Source organism: Centropristis striata, chromosome 1 (assembly GCF_030273125.1).
Source record: "Centropristis striata isolate RG_2023a ecotype Rhode Island chromosome 1, C.striata_1.0, whole genome shotgun sequence".
Lineage (NCBI taxonomy): Eukaryota > Metazoa > Chordata > Actinopteri > Perciformes > Serranidae > Centropristis > Centropristis striata.
In genome coordinates this window covers 16,529,657-16,550,958 of record NC_081517.1, presented here as the reverse complement: position 1 = coordinate 16,550,958, position 21,302 = coordinate 16,529,657, and the positions used below count along the sequence as shown (strand labels likewise).

General features: G+C 39.4%; 1 protein-coding gene across 1 annotated transcript in view; it reads right to left on the bottom strand.

Moving 5' to 3' along the window:
- The window catches only part of LOC131971274 (voltage-dependent calcium channel gamma-2 subunit-like), a 74,144-nt gene that overhangs the window by 12,980 nt on the left and 39,862 nt on the right, over window positions 1–21,302 (bottom strand). Inside the window, exon 2 of the mRNA XM_059332637.1 lies at window positions 6,899–6,982. Coding sequence (XP_059188620.1) covers window positions 6,899–6,982 — 84 coding nt within the window. The remainder of the gene's footprint in view (window positions 1–6,898; window positions 6,983–21,302) is intronic.

Below are 21,302 nucleotides of genomic sequence, written 5' to 3'. Positions count from 1 at the left end.
GAAAATACTATCCTTTGTCTTTTTCTCCTGCATGTATGTATGTATATGTATGTATATGCAGTTTTCGTTAAAATATGTTTTTGATTCTGTGGCAGTGAGTTTTCTTGGAAAGAAAAAAATGCATCATTGATTACCAAACAGTTTAGTTCCTTCCTCGTTAATTGTTTGAAAACATGCTGCTTTTTACATTTTTAAGACCTGCATAGCTTAATTCTATGCATTTTATTCCCTTTCTTTTGCTGTTGCATTTCTATGTTTCCTGAGGCTTTCCTTACTTATGATACTGCCACCTACTGTCAATCACTGGACCAGCTGCCAATAGCTGTTGGCAGGAGCATTTACAGCCTCGGCCACATGCTCTTAAATGTACATGTTCCACCTGGTCGCACAAATCCGAAAAGAAATTTGCTTCATAGCACTTTTGGCTGTCAAAAATTCCACATGGTACTGTTAAATAAAAGATATGACTCTTTCTTTCACCACTGGTTAGAGTTGGCTTTAGATGTAATGGTTACGTCTAGGGGATACATTTTTCAGTGAGGGTCCTCAGAAATATAGAACCGTGTGTGTGTGTGTGTGTGTGTGTGTCTTGTTCAAGCCAGTTAGGGCCAGAGCTGAGCTGTTAGCCATATCTAATCCCATTCAACAGCTCCATGCATGATACGACACACACACACACACACACACACACACACACACTTTACACACATTCACACACTGTGTGTTATATACTTCACACCTTTTCCCTGTAACCCTGCATACACATGGACAGAGTACTATCCTAAATTTATTCTGTTACACAAACACACACAACCGTGCAACCATACGCATGACTTCTGCACAAGTGTTGTACACTACACAAAATTGTATCTAAACCTCAAACACGCATAATTATTTTGTTATCACTCCTGACTCTCTTAAACATGCTTCACACAGATAACCATGGCTTATATACTCAGTCGTAACCTCAAAACACACACTGCATATTTCATCAAATTTTTGCAGGAATAGAATTGTGCTTTAAGTAGTCGTTTTTGTCATAATCTGAATTTATCTGTCACCAAGAGACAGATTGTCACCTCAGTCTATGATAAAACAAAATGCAATGCAACATGCGCAAATATAGAAGAGAATTCAAGAGATATGTTTGACATGAGACTATATAATCAAAATGGGCTGATGTTGGACCTTACAGAGCACAGGACCTCATTAACAAACAGCCCATACAAAGCCATACATACGGAGGTTTTACGCTCATAATTTTATTCCCTAAATTTGTATGTACTTTACGAACTAATTTAGAACTCCCTTAGACAACCTGTACACACAATTGATCTGCCTTGCTCTTTAGAAAATGTAACACATGACTTTTAACTAAATGCATAGCATGCAGCATTCATTACAAAGGCTTTAATAGACAATATTTAAACAGTTAATCTACTAATGAGGTGTTTTAGAAGACTTTTTATGATTCCAACTAAATCCAACAAACAGAAACATAATTTTAGCTCTTGTTTATGAAATTGACCTGGTAACTAGAACATGCTCAATTGTTTTTAGTTCTGGCAGAGTATTCATTTAATAAAGTTTAAGTACTGTACTTCCCCAGGGGGAGAAGGAGTGAGGGCGAGAAAGAAGAGTATGATCTTAAGTGTAGATGTAACGCATAAACTTTCTTTGATCATGAAGGCCAGTGTTAAGGTATATTTTTTATCAGTGAAGTAACTACACTGCAGTCTGAAGTGTCTGCTAACAGTGAAAGAGTGACAAATGACTCATATGAACGGGTCCAGTGCGGATTGTATTTATATACGTCGTGTGTATGAAATGTCAGGTGCTGTTTTGTCAAATCATGTCCAATTGGCCGGTGCGCATGTGTCATGATTTAGAAGGTCATCTGCATGGGTACTTCTTTTGTGTGCAAAGTTGACACACATATTAGTGAATAAGGCCCAGTTTTGGCTTTTTAAATATTTAACCAAGAGGCTGAACTTTCCTTGACTGTGTCTGCGATCATGACAAGAAACAATGTTATGTATCGTGTAATGTTGCTGAATCCAGCTTTAACCGGACTGACTACCAGTTACCTGATGCTGTGAGATGCATTTTGTAATTAGGTGTTAAATAAGTGTTAAATAGTAATGTCGTTTTATGCCAGTTTCCATTTGGATGTAACACATGCACCCCCAGTTTGTCATTTTTCCTCATGCATATTTTTGCACAAAGTCTTGAAAAATTGAGCTTCCTACTCCCAAATGCTCTACTGGCCAGCAACATAGACAGTGATTAAACTAGATTATTCTCCAATAAATATTAGTCTTTCCACTACTACGACCTACTACTTGATTTTTGGACTCTATTTTAAATTAACTTGGCATAAATACCCAAACCCAACATGCATAAAAGCATTTTATAAAAGGGGATCCGAAGGTGAGAGGAAAATAAGACCTGATCCAAAATTAGCCTAATTAAGAGAAAGCACAAACAGCAGCATGAAGCGCTTTCAATTAACAAGCAATTAATAGTTGCAATATGATAATAACATACATTTCTGAAGACTACTGATTTCCTGAAATGAGTTCTCCCACTGTGATTTTATGTAGCATGTGATCAGAGTTGATAGTATGCTTGGATTCACTCGGATATTCGTTATGCTGAGATATACAGTATGGAATAGTCATTATTCATAACTGAATCATTCAGATTTCAGAAGATTCTGCTGTCTGGTTCAGATGGGTACACCAGCATGCGAAACTGTAAGCCCTGTCCTCTATATTATGCTGTAGTGAAGGATTGGGGTGGTGGCTCTGTCCTCTCTCTCTGTGGCTGCGGCTGATAGTACTGCTGCAGGAGGAAGGCTGACTGCTCGCCCTTACATAACCACATGTACAAATTCACCCAGAGAGAGGAGGGTGGGGGTGGCGGGGTGAGGCGGCTCAGAGAGCGAGAGACTGAGGGAGAGAGAGATTGAAAAGACCCTTGGGGACTGGAGAGAGAGAGTGGAAAGAATCCAAAAAGAATGACAACTTTCATCCTCTATATAATATCAGTCTACTGCTGTTTTAGTTGGTACAAGTGGTCTGAATGGTGGCAGAGGGTTCATTAATTGTGACATTTCCGTCCGTGTCTTCCAGAAAAGGGATTGGGTCATCTAAGGAAGTGGGTTTTTGGAAAATTGGAAAAGCCACTGCCTTTATTTACCCTATCTCATCAGTTTGATTTTGGAGCAGTAAGAAGGGTGAATCCACAAGCCACTGCACTGTTTTGTGGACTCGTCCAAGTAGATGTTGGGCTTTCAGTTTTGGTCAACAAAATTAAGCACAGGATTGCAGAATCATTTTTTTCCAACAAGATCTCCAACTTAAATGACAGAATAGGTCGTGTGTCAGTACCCAGCATTATGACATGTATCATAGGTCACGGTACAGTGGGCGTTCTAAAGAAGGGGGCAGTTGTAAAAAAGGCTGCAGTTTCTGTGAATTTATGTTATTAAAATACTGACTTAGGTTTGGGCAAAAAACTTCCTGGTTAGGCATTACAAAAGACAGTTTAATCAGAAAATAAATGTATGTAAATGACTACCACAAGTTATGTGGAAAAAACTTAAGTTACGTTCAAAAACGTGATACACATAACTAAACAATTAAACAACTTACGTACAAAATAGTTTCCTTTTTTTTTCAAACGGGACGGGAACCCCGCTCTCCTGAGTGACAGGCTGCCGTTGTCCACCCACCCACTAACTACGCTTCGCAGTCAATCAGTACTACATCAGCAAAATGGCGGCAGATGCATTGCAGCGGACGGTGAAATATGTAAATACAGCTCGTATTTTGCTACCTTTAGACAACTTATATTGGCATTTTTGAGGGAAGACCAGTCTGTTTTTTCCTCTTCACCCCACCTACTTGCCTGCACCCAAAAAAAGAAGAAAAAAAAAAACACTTCAAAGAAGGCAACGTATAGCTTACCTATCCCATGCTTCTACACTTTGAACAAACCCTTCATGGACAGAAAAACTTGGCGGCAGAAAAAATCTTTAAGTACACTGCACCTTTCCATCACTTTGTATGGTAACACTTGTGATCCCTGACAGGGACTTCACGGTGCATTCAGGAGCAACTTGTAAACTCATTTTAAATAAATAATTTTAATTTAAGCATATGACCTGTTTAAGGCAGGCAGGCTTTGTGACCAGACCTCCATGTTTATTTAAGGCCATTGTGGTCTGTGCTTGTTGATAATGTCCCTTGGAAATTCAAAATGAACTAAGAAGTTATAGACTAGTGTGTGTTTGTGAAAAAGTCTACCGATCCCAGGCTATTCGTGTGGTACATTCCAAATAATATGTAGGTTCTTTGGAAGGCACTGCAAAGCAACCTCTTTTGTAGATTAGGTATTTTATGTCAAACAGCTTTAAAAGGTAAAACACCTGCCATAACATCCGTGATTTAGGGTTTCTGTCCTGTGTGATTTAGTGTTGATTTCCCTGCAATAACTGCTACTTGAGGACACTTATCATCACATTGAGGATATCAGGAGCCCACTATTCAACAAACACTGAGTGCTACTGTTCACTGAGCTTCCTTGGCAATGTTTTTCATAAAATTATCTCAGGCTTCTAACAGTAAAAACAATATGACTGAAATTCAAGGTGGCAGATGTCTCTGGATTGACAAATCTCAGGGAAAGCAGTTGTCTCCCCTCTCTCCGCTATTATACAACAAGGCACCCAACCAGTCCAGCAGAGCTGCTCAGTTGCCACTTGTAAGAGACTGTGGTTGTATTGGGAAGCTTCCAGGTGGGTAATGTGTATGAGTGAGCAATGGAGAAAATCCTGCCTTGATAAACAAATGTTGCATCATTTCCATCTGTCAGAGTGTGTCATCATCCACACTTTATATTGTCATTTCAGTAATTTAGCTGACACTGTTATTCAGAGTGAGTGCAACAGTAGAATGAGCTTTGATTACCATATCACTGAAGATTACAGGGAACCAAAAGCAAAGAGTGCAGGAGTCACTGTGTTAGTGCATTTACAATTATTATGTAATCCTGCAATCGGTAGAAGTGGTGCTCGGGAAACAAACGGAAGAAGAAGAGAAGGACAATCTGTGCAAATGGTCACAGCCACATACAATTACTGACCTGAAATTGCTGATTTAAATGCTGTAGATAGCAATCCACCAGCCCATATGCTTCTGCGTCAAGGGTCTCACCTAAACTTTGCCCTGCTTCCTGCTTTTTCTGCCTTTTTAGTGCAAATAGCATTACATACAGGAAATAATTGAATGCTTCTTTAATGACTGTCAAAGACTAAAAGAATCTGTGCAAGTTGGTGAAAACAATTTTACATATGGTTTGTACAGCCTTTCTATTTTTTCAGCCATAGTCTTCAGGTTTGTCCCAAGCTCAACCGTACCTCACACGGCGGCATATACAAACACACAAGTGCACAGATATTTCAAACGGTCGCCATGACAACGCACAGCGGGAAAGGAAGGAATGCAGGATCAGTGGTTCATCTGGACAAAATACAGTAATTCAAAATGAATAGCAGCTCCTGTCTTCCATTCCTAAACTGGCAACTGCCGTTTCAGTGGCCACAAAAGTGTAAATGATACCAGAGGTGGGATTATTTATCTGAATGGGTACATTTTTGGCACGGGTGTCGCTTCCACCTTCACCTATCAAGTCGCTATATAAATACTGTTCTCTACAATCAGAAAGTCCTTCAGACCCTTTAGGAATCCTCACACCTTACCTAGAAATCCAACACAATTCATAGAACCTGAAACCAGCAGACTTTTGCAAGTCATTATCTATTAAAAAACATTGGGAAAAAATACCTCACACAGAATATCGACTTATAACTTTCAGGAAGTTTCTTTAAAAAACATTTCAAGTGGGTTCCGACACCAACTTTGGTTCCCTCTCTGTCCTTTTCCCCACCATCCCCTCGCTCCACCCCATGGCCTCCATCCACCAGCTGTCAGACAGGCGTACGGGGCCTCGGTGGAGATGGACAGACAGATGGATGGAGAGCAAGAGGGAGGAGGCAAGGGATGGATGGAAGGAAGGAGGAGAGGGAGAGGTGTGACCCACATAGCAGAGCCTGGAGTATTTATAGAAGAAAGTGTCCTAATTGGCAAGCCGCTGGGAGAGCAACAGCACTGCACTGGTACCCTACTCCTTGTCCTTCACCTCCCCAACCTTCCCTTCTCCTTGGCTTTTGCCTTCTCCTACCACCTCATCCTCATGTCCTCTTTCGCCTCATGGAATCTGACTTCATCGCTCTTTCTGCTCCCCTTCCCTGCTCCTCTTCCACAACAATGACCTCATCCTTTGACTTCCACCTCATACCCCTCCTCCTCTTCTGAGTCTCCCTCACCTTTTGCACTGCTCTCTCCAGTTTCTCATATTCAGCTTTTTGATACTCTTTGTCTTTGCTCCCTCTCTTCCACCTCTAATTTCTCATCCCAGTCCTCCTTGCCTTTCTTTCTTTCCTTCATCCTTCTTTTGTCCTCATTGACCAAGGCTGCCCTCCCTCCCCATCTTCTCTCTCTTTTCTTCTCACATCCAGTTCGAACAAGTTTTCTGGTGGCAGAGTAAGAACTACTATCGTACCAACAATAAATCATGTTTTAATTGTAGAATGAACATTATGCTATTCAGGTACTGTATGGAAACACAGTAGAAGTTACACTGTCACTGAAAGAGTTCATTTCTAGAACAATGTAGTGAATGAATGATCAAAGAGATCTTGCCATAGCTTTAATACTTAATGCACATGTGGATGAAAACATGCAATAAACTGTGTTAATATGGATGGATGGATGGATGGATGGATGGATGGAAGGAAGGAAGGACGGACGGACGGACGGACGGACGGACTTACGTAGGAAGTACTCGGAAGCATCCGCCTCATAGTCAGCATCCTCGGGAAAGTGATCTATCTGCTTACACATGCCTTTAAAAGAACCTGTGTGACAGAAGTAAAGAAAGCAAAAAGTTAGGAACTCGGTCAGAAGTCAGAGCACTTCATTAATAAAATTGATATGACAGAAGGAATTGAACAATTTAAAGCAAAACTAAACCCAACAACGTATTGACAAATGTGAGTTTGTATGGGTGATTCTCACAGTTATTTGTGAGATTATTATTATTTGTGAGATTTGTGATTTGTACCCTTTTAATGTACTTAATTTTGTAGCTATTCTATACAATTATGTCAGTTTATGTGGCAAAGAGACCACAGATTGAGGGTGGGGAGCATGGCACAAACCTAGGCCTGCAACCCAAGAGGCCAGCGTTCATGTACCGCGTCCAGTAGTTCTATATGTAAGCAGTTATTGTAAGCCTAACCCCATTTTTTTTCCTTACTTTGGACAAATGGTTGTGTTGCCTGACCTTACACAGTCCGTATCACCCAGTACTAACAGCATTGTTAAAGAAGCTGATCATCACCTGTACAAAATCAGTGTCCAGTGACACGTTGCAAAAGTTTTCAAAAAATAATTAATCTTGAGCCTTGAGATGAAACATTTTAGACAAAGCAAACCAGGAAAGGAAGAGAGATTTTTCAACAGCTTTGAAGGAAACAAATGACAGGACAGAAAGTGACAGACAGTAGAGGAAGAAGAAGACAGGAGGAGTTTAATCTAAACGCCTTGACAGAGCAGGTGGGAGGGTGAGGCGGAGGCAGGAGGAGAGAGTGAGCAAAATGCAAATGAAAGAGAGGAAGAAAGGAGAGCTGATAGTGCCGCTCATTAAGAAGAATTGTGTGTGTGTGTGTGTGTGTGTGTGTGTGTGTGTGTGTTTAGCTTGGTTCAGCTCCAGTGGTAATTGTATGCCCTCCCAAACCACTGCAATTAAATGGGCCCTTGTTAATTGGCGATTGAAGGACGAAAGCCTAGCGCCCGGCTTTCAAATGGGCATCGGTTACACACACACACACACACACACTCACGTACTGTAGCATCAGCCCTATTGTCAATAGCCGCGCTGGCTGTCTCTCTCGCTCATCACAGGGAGAGCACTTACGGCTAAGTTTTCAGATATTTTGCATTTTCATCATGACCACAGAGAAAAAGAACAATTTGATACCAAAGCTCGACACATAAAAGTGAAAAGAAATTGATGACAGGACTCTACCACAAGCCTGTTTCATATTTACATATCTTTAATACACCACAGCAAACACTCAGGCGAACAAAGTGTTTTTCATCAGGTAGACTTTGATAGATACATTAAAGATATTTCACCAGGAAGCGGCTCGGAAACCTTTCAGCGCGCTGCAAAATGCTTTCATCATTTTATAATTTCGGCATGAACCGTGTAGGGCTGTGTGTTGAAATTCTGCTCGGTTCCTGAGCAGACTGAGATGAGCAACAGCACTGCTTGTTTCATGAGGATATATCACATTCACATGGCCTCTTGTTTTGCCTCTATAACTTTTTGTTGTGCAGATGTAGGGGATGCTACAAGGTGAAATAGACTTGAATCATGCCATGTGTACTCAAGAGGCTTTTAGTCAAGTATAGAAAATAAAGTACTAAGTGTTGATGAGTAGAGGTCCCTCAGGTGATGTAATTGACCCTCCAGTTGACATGAATGAAGCCTTACCATTGAGACTGAATCAGTTTTGCACAATATTGCTTGTCCAGTTGGAGATTTATAACTGATACATCTTATTAGCTTTGTCTTGAAATAATCCAATCTATAAATGTCAGTTCCTTCCTGCATACAAAGACGTGTGTTAATAACCAAACATATACTGAATAATGCAGGGTTTACGCATTCACTATTCATACTTATACCTACAAAAAGCTTAATATGATCAATATTGACATTTGTTTTCTAGTAGCCATAATAATTATGATGGAGGAAGTCAGGTGACATTTTCTAAAAAGCAACAAAGTCTGCATAAAAACACCTAGGAGACTGTTTTCCGTGCTCTCCTGTGAAACCATTAGTCCACTGTGAAACCAAAGGTCAAAATTGTTACAATGTGGATAAGGTTCATTAGTTATGTTCATTAGGTTAAGGCAACAAAACGACTTGCTTAAAGCGGGGTGGAAGTTAAGGAGACAGAGATAATGCACAGCTAAAGTGCAGAGAAATTAAGTTACGTAACTTCAAATAATCACGTTGACTTTTGCTTCACACTGGACTCTAGTCTCTTGGGTCAAAATCCTGTGTTTGTTTAATCCATCATCCACTCACCCTAAGTGGACTTTGTCATTCTTTATACTCACATGTATCCTAACTTCCACCTTTGCATTTACACTCAGTAACGTCACTTCCGCCTTTGCGGGCCACTATAGGGCGCCATCTAACTAAAAATGTATATACAGTACCTGTGGAGTTGTTTTTTTGAGTCTAACAGTCTATTTTAACCCTTTTTTATAACCTAACCAAGTATTTTAGGTGCCTAAGCCTAACAAAGAAGTTCTAATTTACAACATTAACCATATGATAAAAACTGTGACTGCTTCACAGCGTTTAAGAGAAAAACAATGTTCTACAAACTATTGGGAAAATGTTTTCTTCAGAGATACAAAGAGTCACACACACAGCTTCTTCTAACATGTAGTATAAGTTGTAATGTATAAATACATACAGATACCCATTTTGGCTGTGTTATATTGGTGATTGTTGAGCTGATTATAGTTTGTGTTCAGACATCACAACTTAATAGACAAGCCATGTTTTGTTGTTGACAGTCAGGAGGTAAAATTAAAAATTGTTGCCTTTCAATCAAGTTGCTGCCTGATGTCCCCATTTAGACTATTTCAAACATTTTTACAACTGAAACTGGGTCAATGACAGCACCAATGTGGGCAGGAGAAATAATAACAACAATACTGGCCCAAAACAAAAAACCCAGTGCATGTAATCCACTTTATCTAGTTTTCAGTGTAGTGAAGTTTTCCACACTTTTACGAAATACATTTCCAAAGCTCTCTGCACAATTAAAAAAATTTTTCATGATTTATTTTAGCATAAATGAGAAGGGATATGTATTTATTAATTGATTCCACCTTTGGTTTATTTCACCAGTTTAAATGATAATTGCTTAACAGTTTTACAGTAGAAACAAAAGCACTAGACAGCTTACTTGCTCATCCAGTTTGAAGTCAAGCTACCCTCCAAGACCATTAATTTTTTACCATCCTGTATGAATCTGCTCACGTGAGTTCTGCTACTTTCTCAACCATCCAACACACATATAGCTACAGTATAATAAAACATTCAAAATGGTGTCCATTGTAGTTGCTAGGAGATGTGCAGAGTAGAGGATACAGTAAACCATCACTGTACCACCACTCCCTCAACTTTAATAATAATACTTCCCCGTATCGGCGTTTGGTTTTCAGTTTTAATTTACTGGTGTCTCCACATGAAGATCCCACATTATGTCAAACACATCACACTCACTGCCGGGCAGAATCTCCATCATCTCCACTCTCTTTCCTCAATTGCTGCTTTCTCTCTCTCTCTCTCTCTCTCCCTTTCACACTCTCCCTCACTCCCTCCAACACATGCCCACCCACGCTGCAGCACAAGCACATGTAATCTGGAATTGCATTTTCCCTTCCTTCTCTCTCCTATCTCTCTCTCACACAACCCTCTCCCTCTCTCTCCTCTATCTGTCTCTCACATGCATACATGTGCGTGTACCCCGAGGACCAGATTCCCATTTGAACTGAGCTGGCAGCTCAGCCCTCTTCTCCTCCTCTCTCTCTCTCTTTCTTTCTTTATTCTTTCTGCAATTCAAATTAAGAGCATGCTTTATTGTCTCGACAGGGATGAAACCTATGCAGCCTGAACAGAGCATTACGTCATCATATTAGATTCACTGGTATTGACATTATCAGATGGCCAGAAACCAAAACACACTGAATGGAAGATTTCTGCAGAGTTTATGACTCCAAGAAAGCATCAGAAGTATAATTTTAGTTACCTGAGCAGTGGACACATACACTGTTCTTCAGTTATTTACTCAACTACTGTACTTAAGTACAATTTAGAGGGAATTTGACCCAGGAGAACGGGGTTTGTGTCACATGTGGGAAAAAAAAGTTAATGATTTTCTACGTAACTTACATTCATACATACATTCACAGTTTGTGAATCACGTTTTTTATGTGACTTACGGTAGTCACGTGACCCTCGTAATTACTGCACTTCCAGCATTTACGTACATTTATTTACTGGTTTTTATTATTTACCGCCTAACCAGGAAGTTTTTTGTCATCGGTTTTGTACCATAAAATCACAGAAACTGCAGCCTTTTTTACAACCGCAAACTGTACGTGTATGTATAATCTCGTGTGTGCTATTTTTAGAACGATCTGCGGTACCATGAGCTGCAAAACGTTCATTTTGACACTCATGTGTCATTATGGGTCTATTCTGTTGTTTAGGTTGGAGATCTTGATATTTGTTACTGTTAATGTTTAATATAAAAACACAAAACATTTAAAGTGATAAGACATTTGTTTTTTTTATTAAAGCACGTAACAGTATATTAAGGTGTTAAAATGAGTCCTACCTTGAGAAAATTAAAATGCTGCTTACATAAATGCATCAATACATATAAGGGAGGAAATAGTCTTACTGTGCTTTCTCTATCAGCTAGCATAAGATAGCATTAGACAAAGCTAGCAAACTGTCTTTATAATGAGATAGATTTTTTAATTTCCATTTTTTTCCCACACTGAAATTCCTAAAAACCCTTTTTGCTCATCTTTTTGTTTCCAAAAAAATTAGCTTTCACCATATTGCCATCATTATATTCCATCTTGTTATAAGGGTGACTCGCTTATACTTACATACACTGATCGATGACATGACACTGATGCCAGTAAAAATATTAAACAATGTGTTTTAGGATTGACAGCTGTGGATCAGCATTTTTTAAAAGCTGCATCTCATACCACAATATGACACCAGCATTTTCAAATTCAGCTATTCTGGCTTTGGAAGTAATGTGAGTGTAAGACTCAAAAGAAATAAAGAGATGGATTGTCATGGACAACATTTTGACAATTCACAGTTAAAAGCACAGGTGTAAATAATAAAATGAATGGTGGCTGAATTTCATTGAGCTGCTTCAGTTTCAGGGTCCTGGTATTGTTCATGTTGGCTCACTGTCACACTGTCACCGCTTGACTGGGACACTTGAATACAACAGAGCCGTCATTAATGTCATTGCCAGCAACGAGTAACACCTGTGCTTTTCCCTCTGACAAGTCAAAATGTCTGCTGTGAAAGAAGGGTTTTTTTTAATCTAACATTTAACACACATGTTTTCAATTATTCGGACTTCTACTCAGGTTGAATTTGATGGGGCAAGTTAAGATGGGGATTTCACCAGGTCACCAAACTTCATAAGAGCCACAAACAGATTGAGCACAGGTGTGCAGCTCGAGAGCCAAAGGAGATGTCAATCAATCACAGCCTGTATGCACCGACACAGTGCTGAGAAGAGCTCTAATCAGGCACAGTAGAAGTTTGTCCAAAGGTAGTGTTTTTGTTTCCAGTTGTTGGAAGTTATGTCTTAAATAAGTTACTTTTATCTGTTTGTTTTGCCTTAAACAGGTGGTTTTGGTGTTTAAAACAGCCATTGTCACGTGTTCACCAGGCGGCAACCTCCGGGTCTGAGCAGTGAGGCAAACCCCCAAGTGACTTCAGCGTGCTTTCTATCAAAAAATCCAACAGGGGGGGCGCTGACAGCAGTTGCAGAAGCATTTTGGTCCTATCTATCTCAATATAAAATGTACCAACTTCTCACTTCTCAGAAAAAAATTGTCATGACAACATTATGGTCTCAATCGCTATTAAAAATCTTCTTCAAGACAATATGATGTTAATTGAGTAAATAATGATCCAATTTATAAGGAAATAAATGATAAAGAATTGTATGATTTGGGGCGTCGCTACCTTTGATTGACGGATAATGTCAGCTAATATACCAAGATCTTCTCCCATTGCTTAACGATTCATACCCAAATATCTTTTTATAGAGATTAGTAACATTCAGGCCCAGGTTCAGTTCCAGAGTCATGAAAATATGTTTTCTGCAATCAATTTGAGACCATTACAATGTTACCGAAATCTGAGCCATGCAAAAACAAATGTAAACACAAGCTAAGACAAAAATCTATCTAAATTATGCCAAAATAAACAGAGCTGCGACTAGAAGTCTGAAAGTTAAACATGATGCCTTTTCAAACAACTGTGCAAGCCTTGGTAGATAAAGGAAAATAAAATAAAGTCATACTTGCTTAGCCATTAAAAATCAAAATGAATGAATAGACACCGAAGAGTCTTTAAATCAGAACTATTTGCAATCTAATTATTGGCAGTTGTTTCACTGTTGATTTGGGGGTTAAATACAGAACAGGAAGAAGAAATGTTTGCAGGAAACTATGATTCATTTATACAAAATTGTACTCAACTGCCTCTCTGTTTTGTTGTTAACAATGACACCGAGCTATCTCTACTATTAAATTCAATTATTGCATGTTTTCTGATATCCATCAACCACACACGGAAACAAACAAAACCTTTGTGTCTGTGACTATTAAATCCCCATCTGAGAAACTCCATTGTCCTCCCCTCCTTCCCCCTTCTCTCTCTCTCTCTCTCTCTCTCTCTCTCTCTCCACAGTCGTCATTATGAGATGTCGCTCTTCCAAATTGCCCCTGTTAAATTATACATTCTGCTTAAACATGAAGCAGATACTATTATTCTGTGACCAACCTGCACCTCAGGGGTCAGGACGGATCCGTCACCCACTTATCCTCACAGCAAGAGGGGCCCCTGTGACTCTCTGCAGATGATTTATACCAATAAGAAGAGACCTGGTGACCCCCTGCTGTCATGAGCCAATCAGTGGCCTGCTTGTCGACCCACCTCGTGGCTGTTAAGGATAAGTTAATGTAGTGTGATGAAACACTAGCAGACATCCTTTTATGAAGTATTAACACCGTAACCCACTGAAGAAAGTGTGTGTGTGTGTATATGTGTGTGAATCAGAGATGTAATGTAAAGTAAAAACGCCCTCTTATGAACCAGCTTTATGCAAATACTTAGATATTTTTTTCTTTATGCTAATTATGGCTCAGTGTATCTGTATGCTAAGATGCCATTAAAGTAATCGCTCAGCTGCAAAGGTGGATGAACATCAGAGACCTCAAAGTAGATGTGTTTCACAGCAAAGATGGGTATCAACTCGGTTCAGCTGATTACTAGTTTGATGCACAGAAAATGTGTTCCTTTCTTTTCTTCTATCTGTTAATGTGAATTCATCCAGGAGACTGTTTTCTCACCAGTGGTGCTCTTCTCTTTTTCTTCCTTTCATGCATTTGCAAATGTTTCCTTGTATTCTGTCGGGTCCCCATTTGTACTAAACGCGAACATCCAGAACATCATTATTCTAAACTGGATAAGTTTGGGCCGCGTCTAGTAGAGCACGTACCATAGAGGCTTTGACCCCACAAGAGGGCGGTCAGGGCTTGAGTCCGACTCGGAGCACTTTCCCGCATGTCTTCCCCCCTGTCTCCCCCTTTTACTCTCTCTCGCACTATCAAATAAAGCCTTGAAAAATGTCCAACAAATATCTTTTAAAAAAACTGGATAAAGTATAAGTTTTGTTGCTCAAAGACTGGAAAACAACAACAACTCCACCTACGTATGGACTCTGGGCACCGATGGCAAAGAGCCTGTATAGACACAATCAGAAAGTGAATGTATGGATTTACTTTTGTCTTCTTGATTAATACTAAAAGATCCATGAATTATCCCAAAGTTCATTTCTTCCTTTTGTGATTTCCTAAAATCTATTCGTCTATAAAGTCTAAAATCAACTCTTTGAGCATTTCAGGATAAAAACTAAAAGATGTGTTCCATCTGAAGATGCAGAGAATCGAGTGAAAACTGTTCACCTCATTAAACGACTTCATTGTAAGCTGTATTTCATTTTAATCTTTGAACTCCGACAACCCAATTCATTTCCGCACAATTTCAGAACACATTTGACAATAGAGAGAGCTATTAAAGTTAATTGTAATAAATGTGGAATTAGATTCTCACCCTACTTGCACTAACCAATTTAGAGTAAGCACTTACTTTTCCTATCAGCGGGCATCCACGTGTATGCACACAACACATAAATTAGTTCATGATGTCTGGTTTTGACAGAGAGTGAAAACTGAAAAGAAGAAAAACCTCCTTCTTGTCTTTGATACTTTTGAAACAGGCGAGTGTAGCAGTCTGTTGTTATGTGGCACCAAACAAGAAGCAGCTAATGTGACAGCAGCAAAATTGGCTGGTTAATTGTAATTTGGCAGGACATGAGCAGTGTGGTGGAGGGCACCAAAGAGGCCAGGTGGTCAGAGACTATCCCATAACCAGGTGTTCGCACTTTCAATCCAAATGAGTTCATCTCTGCTAAAATTCCCCTCAATGAGAGAGGCAAGCACTCTGATGTGTGCAAACCAATTGCTTCCAAATGTGATAGGGTTGTGCATGATGATTGAAATTTATGCAGCGTGCTCTATTGAGCCATATCTTGCCAAAAAGTATGAGTGGACTGTTCACATGACATTGTTTATATCTTAAAGACGAGCAGCAGGAAAAAAAACTTTCCCGTCTGCCTCCGAGTTGAAACTCTGAGTCAGAAATTTTTGACATTGCCAATATTTCCAACTAAAGAAGTCTCAACAAACCATTTGCAAAATGGCTGCAAATAATGCAATAAAATCCAATTTTACAAGATTAATTCAGCTATTTAAAATGAGCAATAAACTGTTTTTTATGTGGTGTCACTTGTTAACAGTCCACTAAAATACAGAGCACAACAAAAGTTGCTAATTTAGGCTTTTTACGGTGGTGATGACAAGGCAAGTAGTCAGGGTAACCATCTTGAGTAATGTGTGAAACCATAAGTTGAAGTAATTTGTTTTCCTGTAAAACTGGGTCACATTGGAGTCACTGGTATCCACTAAAAGTGCTGTAAACCAGGAAGTGTGGTAGAAAATCTTACGAGACAACAAGAGTTTCTAGAAAGACAGCCCTGTGCAGGATTTATTGACAAGTATCACAAAACAGATACAATAGTCAAGATACTCAAACCAGTTCCTTGATTCGAACAGCAACTGCCAGTTTTCCTATTACTGGTCCTATTATACCTAATGTTCGAATGTCAGGTCTCTTGCTTTCCTGTTATTGTTCCAAACGGTGCAGTGGGATTTCCTAACTTAATCAAGCAGGAATTTCCTGTAAATATACTGTGACTGTTGGTCAGATTAATGTGTGTTTGTCAAAACATATGTGATGCATATTTAAACTGCTATATATCAGATATTTTAATACATCTTCAAATTAATACACAACTGAAGAAGCAAGCATTAAAGTTTTCAAACTAAACCCAACAACCAACAGATCTCCAACCAAAATGACAGAACAGGTTGTGTGTCAGTACCACCCATTTTGATACATGTCATAATACATACACGTACGGTTAGCGGTTGTAAAAAAGGCTGCAGTTTCTGTGGATTTATGTTGTAAAGCCACTGACCTAGGTTTAGGGCAAAAAACTGCCTGGTAAGACGTTATAAAAGACAGTTTAAACAGTAAAATAAATGTATGGAAGTGCCGGAAGTGAAGTAGTTAAAAAGGTCATGTGCAAGGGCGTAACTTTGAGCTGTAGACCCATCTAACACACACCTCCAATTATCACGCCTTCGCAGGATCACTATGAACGCCCTAAGGCAAAAAGCCGGCCCAGATCTTTCCAGAAATAAAGCGGGACATTTGCGGGACGGCAATATGAAAGGGGCTTTTGTTATCCAACTGTGTCATTTTTAATTACCGTTCATTTTCTGAACTTGCTAACTGTTGTACTGTTCTATTCTTTGCCTAAGTCAAATCGCCTGCACAGCCCAGACATTAACATGAGCTACAGACAGTTATTGTCATGTTTCCTGCACTAAACACGGGTTCTCCTTCATCTCAAGCACATTTACTGCTCTCAGCTTGTGTTAAATGCATAAATGGCTGTTTATACCATAGACTGAATAAAATACATTTGTACATTATTTATTAGGATTTACAGCTGATAACGCCGATGGTAGTGACCATACACGGCCACAGAACAATCATTGTCATGTATACAGACGATCTTTGCCTGATGAAGTGACTGCACACTTAGCTTTCCTATTGGCTTTTAGCCCATCATGTGACAGCACACGGGTCTGCTATTGGACAGAACGATGGGCTCAATGGAAAGCTTTAAGTTTCCCAATTTCATTGATAAAAAACAAATGTGATAACGTACAGGTCTGAGGTGGGCAAAACCAAATCTCAGAGCGGGAGGGGGCGCACACAAATGTCACTATTTTTTACTGCTAAATTGAGAAAATCTACCACATTGTCGTGTTTTTAAAACATTCATTTTCAATAATTATGGTATCATATTGGGTGGGTCGTGGTGGCTGGTTTGGATTATTGGCTGGGTTGCAACCCACCCATCGCCCCATAAGTTACACCTATGGTCATGTGACTACCGCAAGTTACGTTCACAAACGTGATTCACGTAACTTACGTGAACAACTTAACTTGTGTTAAATATCGTTAACGTTTGTTTTCAGACGAGACGCGAACCCTGCTCCCCTCCGTGAAAGTCCAGCGTTTGTTGGCAAACTACCACAAGTTACATTACGTAGGTTATTTTCATAACGTGATTTGCGTAACTTACGTAAACAACGTAACTTAAAAATCGCTTACTTTTGTTTTCACACGGAATGTGAACTGCGCTCTCCTGGGTGAAAGTCCGCCATTTGTTCGACCCAACCACCACCCACTACATTTTAACTTTGTTTCACCATCAATCACTACTACGTCAGCAAGATGGTGAGTGACATATTGCAGCGGATGGTGTAAATTATGTAAATATAGCTCGTATTCTGCCTGTACACACAACCTATATTGACGTTTTTGAGGGGAGAACAGTCTGTATCAACAGGCAGAACATGGCGATTCAGCAAAACTCCCAAAATTATTTTCAACTAGAAGGGCACATGGAGTACATGAACCACTGCCAAGGCGTGCTCTGTAATGAAAGTGAGAAATAATTAGTGTATCCACCGCGTGATTCAGATCTGATGTCATGCCTTTTTTCCTTCGCCCATGCTACACCTTTCCACCAAGTTTCATGAAAATCAAGCCAGTTGTTTTTCTGTAATCTCTCTGACAGACAGAGAGATAAGATGACGGACAAAGAGAGACAAAAACCTGAAATTACCTCCTTCAGCCAACGTAATAGCATTGTTGAGCAAGTATGTATTTATTTAATATCAAAGCAAAGGTTAGGCAAATTAAATACTATGGGTTAGGGTTAGAAAAAGTATGAGGTAAAAGAAGATTAAAGAAGAATCATTACCCTGACCTCCAAACTACTGACTGTTTGGGGACACTTCTTCCTGCAGTGGCCACAGCATTCTCATATATTAACACATTCCTAATACTTTTTTTAATATCCCCTTTTAGGCCTACACTGGGTCGTGATGATACTGCAAAGACAAATTTCAGGAGTATGAAGAATTTAGTGAAGACCCCTGTGTACCCATGCCAAACCTAACTACACTGATGAAATGTGCACACATCCGAGGAAATGCACAGTAATTATACTGTGTGGAATCTTATGATTAAAGTTCTCTACAAAATGTAAGTACAAATATGCATATATTTGCACTTAGCTGTATTTATTCTCAAGAGCAACCAGTGAACACAACTATCTACCCTCCTCAATGCTCTGCATTCATTCGTGTATCTGCTAAGAGGAAACTGCTGAATGTTACAAGCTAATGTTCGTGTTAGAAGCAGCATGCTGCACCATGGTCACTTAGATCTGCACTGTGTCATGTATAATGTAGAAGAATGTTAGCATTACAGATACTGCTGCTGCCATGTTCCCATCATGCATTGTTCCTCTGTGTATGCAGCATTAGATCAGTGCAACAGCTGCAGACATTCACGCATTCGCCCCAGATCAGAGCTAAGGATCTCGCCTTAACTAGCACATACAAAATCAAATTTGCACTGTAAACGAGAAGTCGGGTTCTTGTTTTCGCCAGACCTACCCGAGGAATTTCCAAGAGCTGAACAAACAGTGACACTTTTTTTGTGGAAAGAGCTATAGAGCAGCGTTTGAAAGTAGGACTTGTACTGTGTCACCAGCATGTAGCGCTCTCAAGACAAGAGTGTTACAACTTGGTGAGTGCACACCAGTATGAAACAAGGGCTGCAGTTTTTCACAGCACATTAAACTGCCTCGCTATTTCCCCCAAAATAGGTACAGCAATCTGAAACTGCCAGCTGTAGCAGGAAATAAATCATTTTACAGAATTCTTACTCTTGATATGACAACAACAACAACTCTATTGTGAAAACAGGATCACAGTTTACATGCCTACACAGTGAAATTCATGTACTGTGGGTATGAATTTCACTGATTTCTATAAATATTCTCTTGGTTGCGAAGAAGACATTAAGTTAGTGCATATTTGTAACAACTTTATCTACAGTACAGCTCAAAAGTTTTGGGTCACTTAGAAATGTCCTTATTTTATTTTTTTTAAATTGAAATAACAGACATATAGTCTAGACATTAAGATGTTAATGTGGTAAATGACTATTAAAGCTGGAAACGGCTGATTTTCGTAAGAAATATCTATTATATATTGTCAGCAACCATCACTCCTGTGTTCCAGTGGCACATTGTGTTAATCCACGTTTATAGTGTTGAAAGGTTCATTGATCATTTAAACACCTGAGCATTATGTTAGCACAGATGAAAACTGTTTTGTGCTGATTTGAGAAGCAAGTGGAGTAGAAGTATAAAGTTACATTAAACGGAAATACTCAAAAATTATACTTAAGTACAGTACTTGAATAAATGTACTTAGTTACTTTCAACCACTGATGGTAATACACAGCTGATACCAACAAATGACAACAAGAGGCAAAAAGTAAAACAGCACATGGCTCCGAATTTGGAGACAAGATGACAAAAAGGGACCAGACTTGAGATGAGATGTATGTACGAAGGAAAAGAGGCAATGATGCGGTTAAGATACTATCACTCATTACATTCTACATTTGCATCCCAGCCAACGGGTGCACACATGCCATTTAAATGTATAAATTTGCAGATGGGACGTGGAACAGAAAGGGGTCAAACAATTACCGTTAATGAACAAGTCTGAAAGCGTTTAAATGGGGAGTAACAGCAACCACCTGCAAACAACCACACTGTCCCCCTTTTGAGAAATCCCTGAGCTCCCTCTCTGGTCCCTTCACTGCTCTATCCTAGTTTTGTTTGGTGAAACTTTTTGCGATGTTTTCCTCCCCCTCCCACCCTGATTAACTTCTCTGGCACAGAGGGAGAAGGAAAAGGAGCGAAAAGAGGGAAATAAAAAGGAGGGAGAGAGGCAAGGGAAGGGGACGGGAAGGAACGAGACAGACAGAAGAGAGGTGAGAGACAGAGAGGTGACAGAAATGATAGAATGTGAGAGACTCACAAAGCCGATGGTGTCCCAGCAAAGCTCATTGATAAATGAGGCAACAGATGTTTAGTCCTGTGTAAAATTACACCAGGCAGCTATATGTGGGACAGCTACCTGCCCTAATTCTGCAGCTCTACATTACATCCCAAAGTCAGAGCTTCGGAGAGTCTGATGATGTGAGCTCAGATTTTACAGTACGTTGTTGTCAAGATTTATATTACTGTATTATCATATTGGCAGCTAATTAAAATTATAGAATAGTTGTGATTTTGGTGTTACGACTTCAGATTTGTCTCTTTGGATTTAACATTATTTTCCCTTTAGTATATTCAAATTGACTAAAAGTTTATTCTACACACTATGATGGTGTCAAACCTGTTCTGGATCTGGTTGTTCCAGAAAATCCTCAAAAATGTTATGCTAATGTGAAAGCTGCCATGTCTTTGGTAGACAGTTTCAGCAAAAATAAATGTTTTATGGCTTTTGCATTGTTTCTCTGTAGTTCAACATGATTTCTGTGATACGTATGATGCCTTTAAAATCTCATCTTATATAAGATAAACTAAAGATCTGTGTAATGAGGGCAATGAGAGGCCACACAACTCATAATACTCTAATACTAAAGATTTATGTGTGAGTCATGTTTTCCTCCATTAGGAAGTGTTTTCAGTTTTGTTCGTCTGTCTGTTTGTTAGCCGGATTATGGAAAAAAACTACTGACCTAAT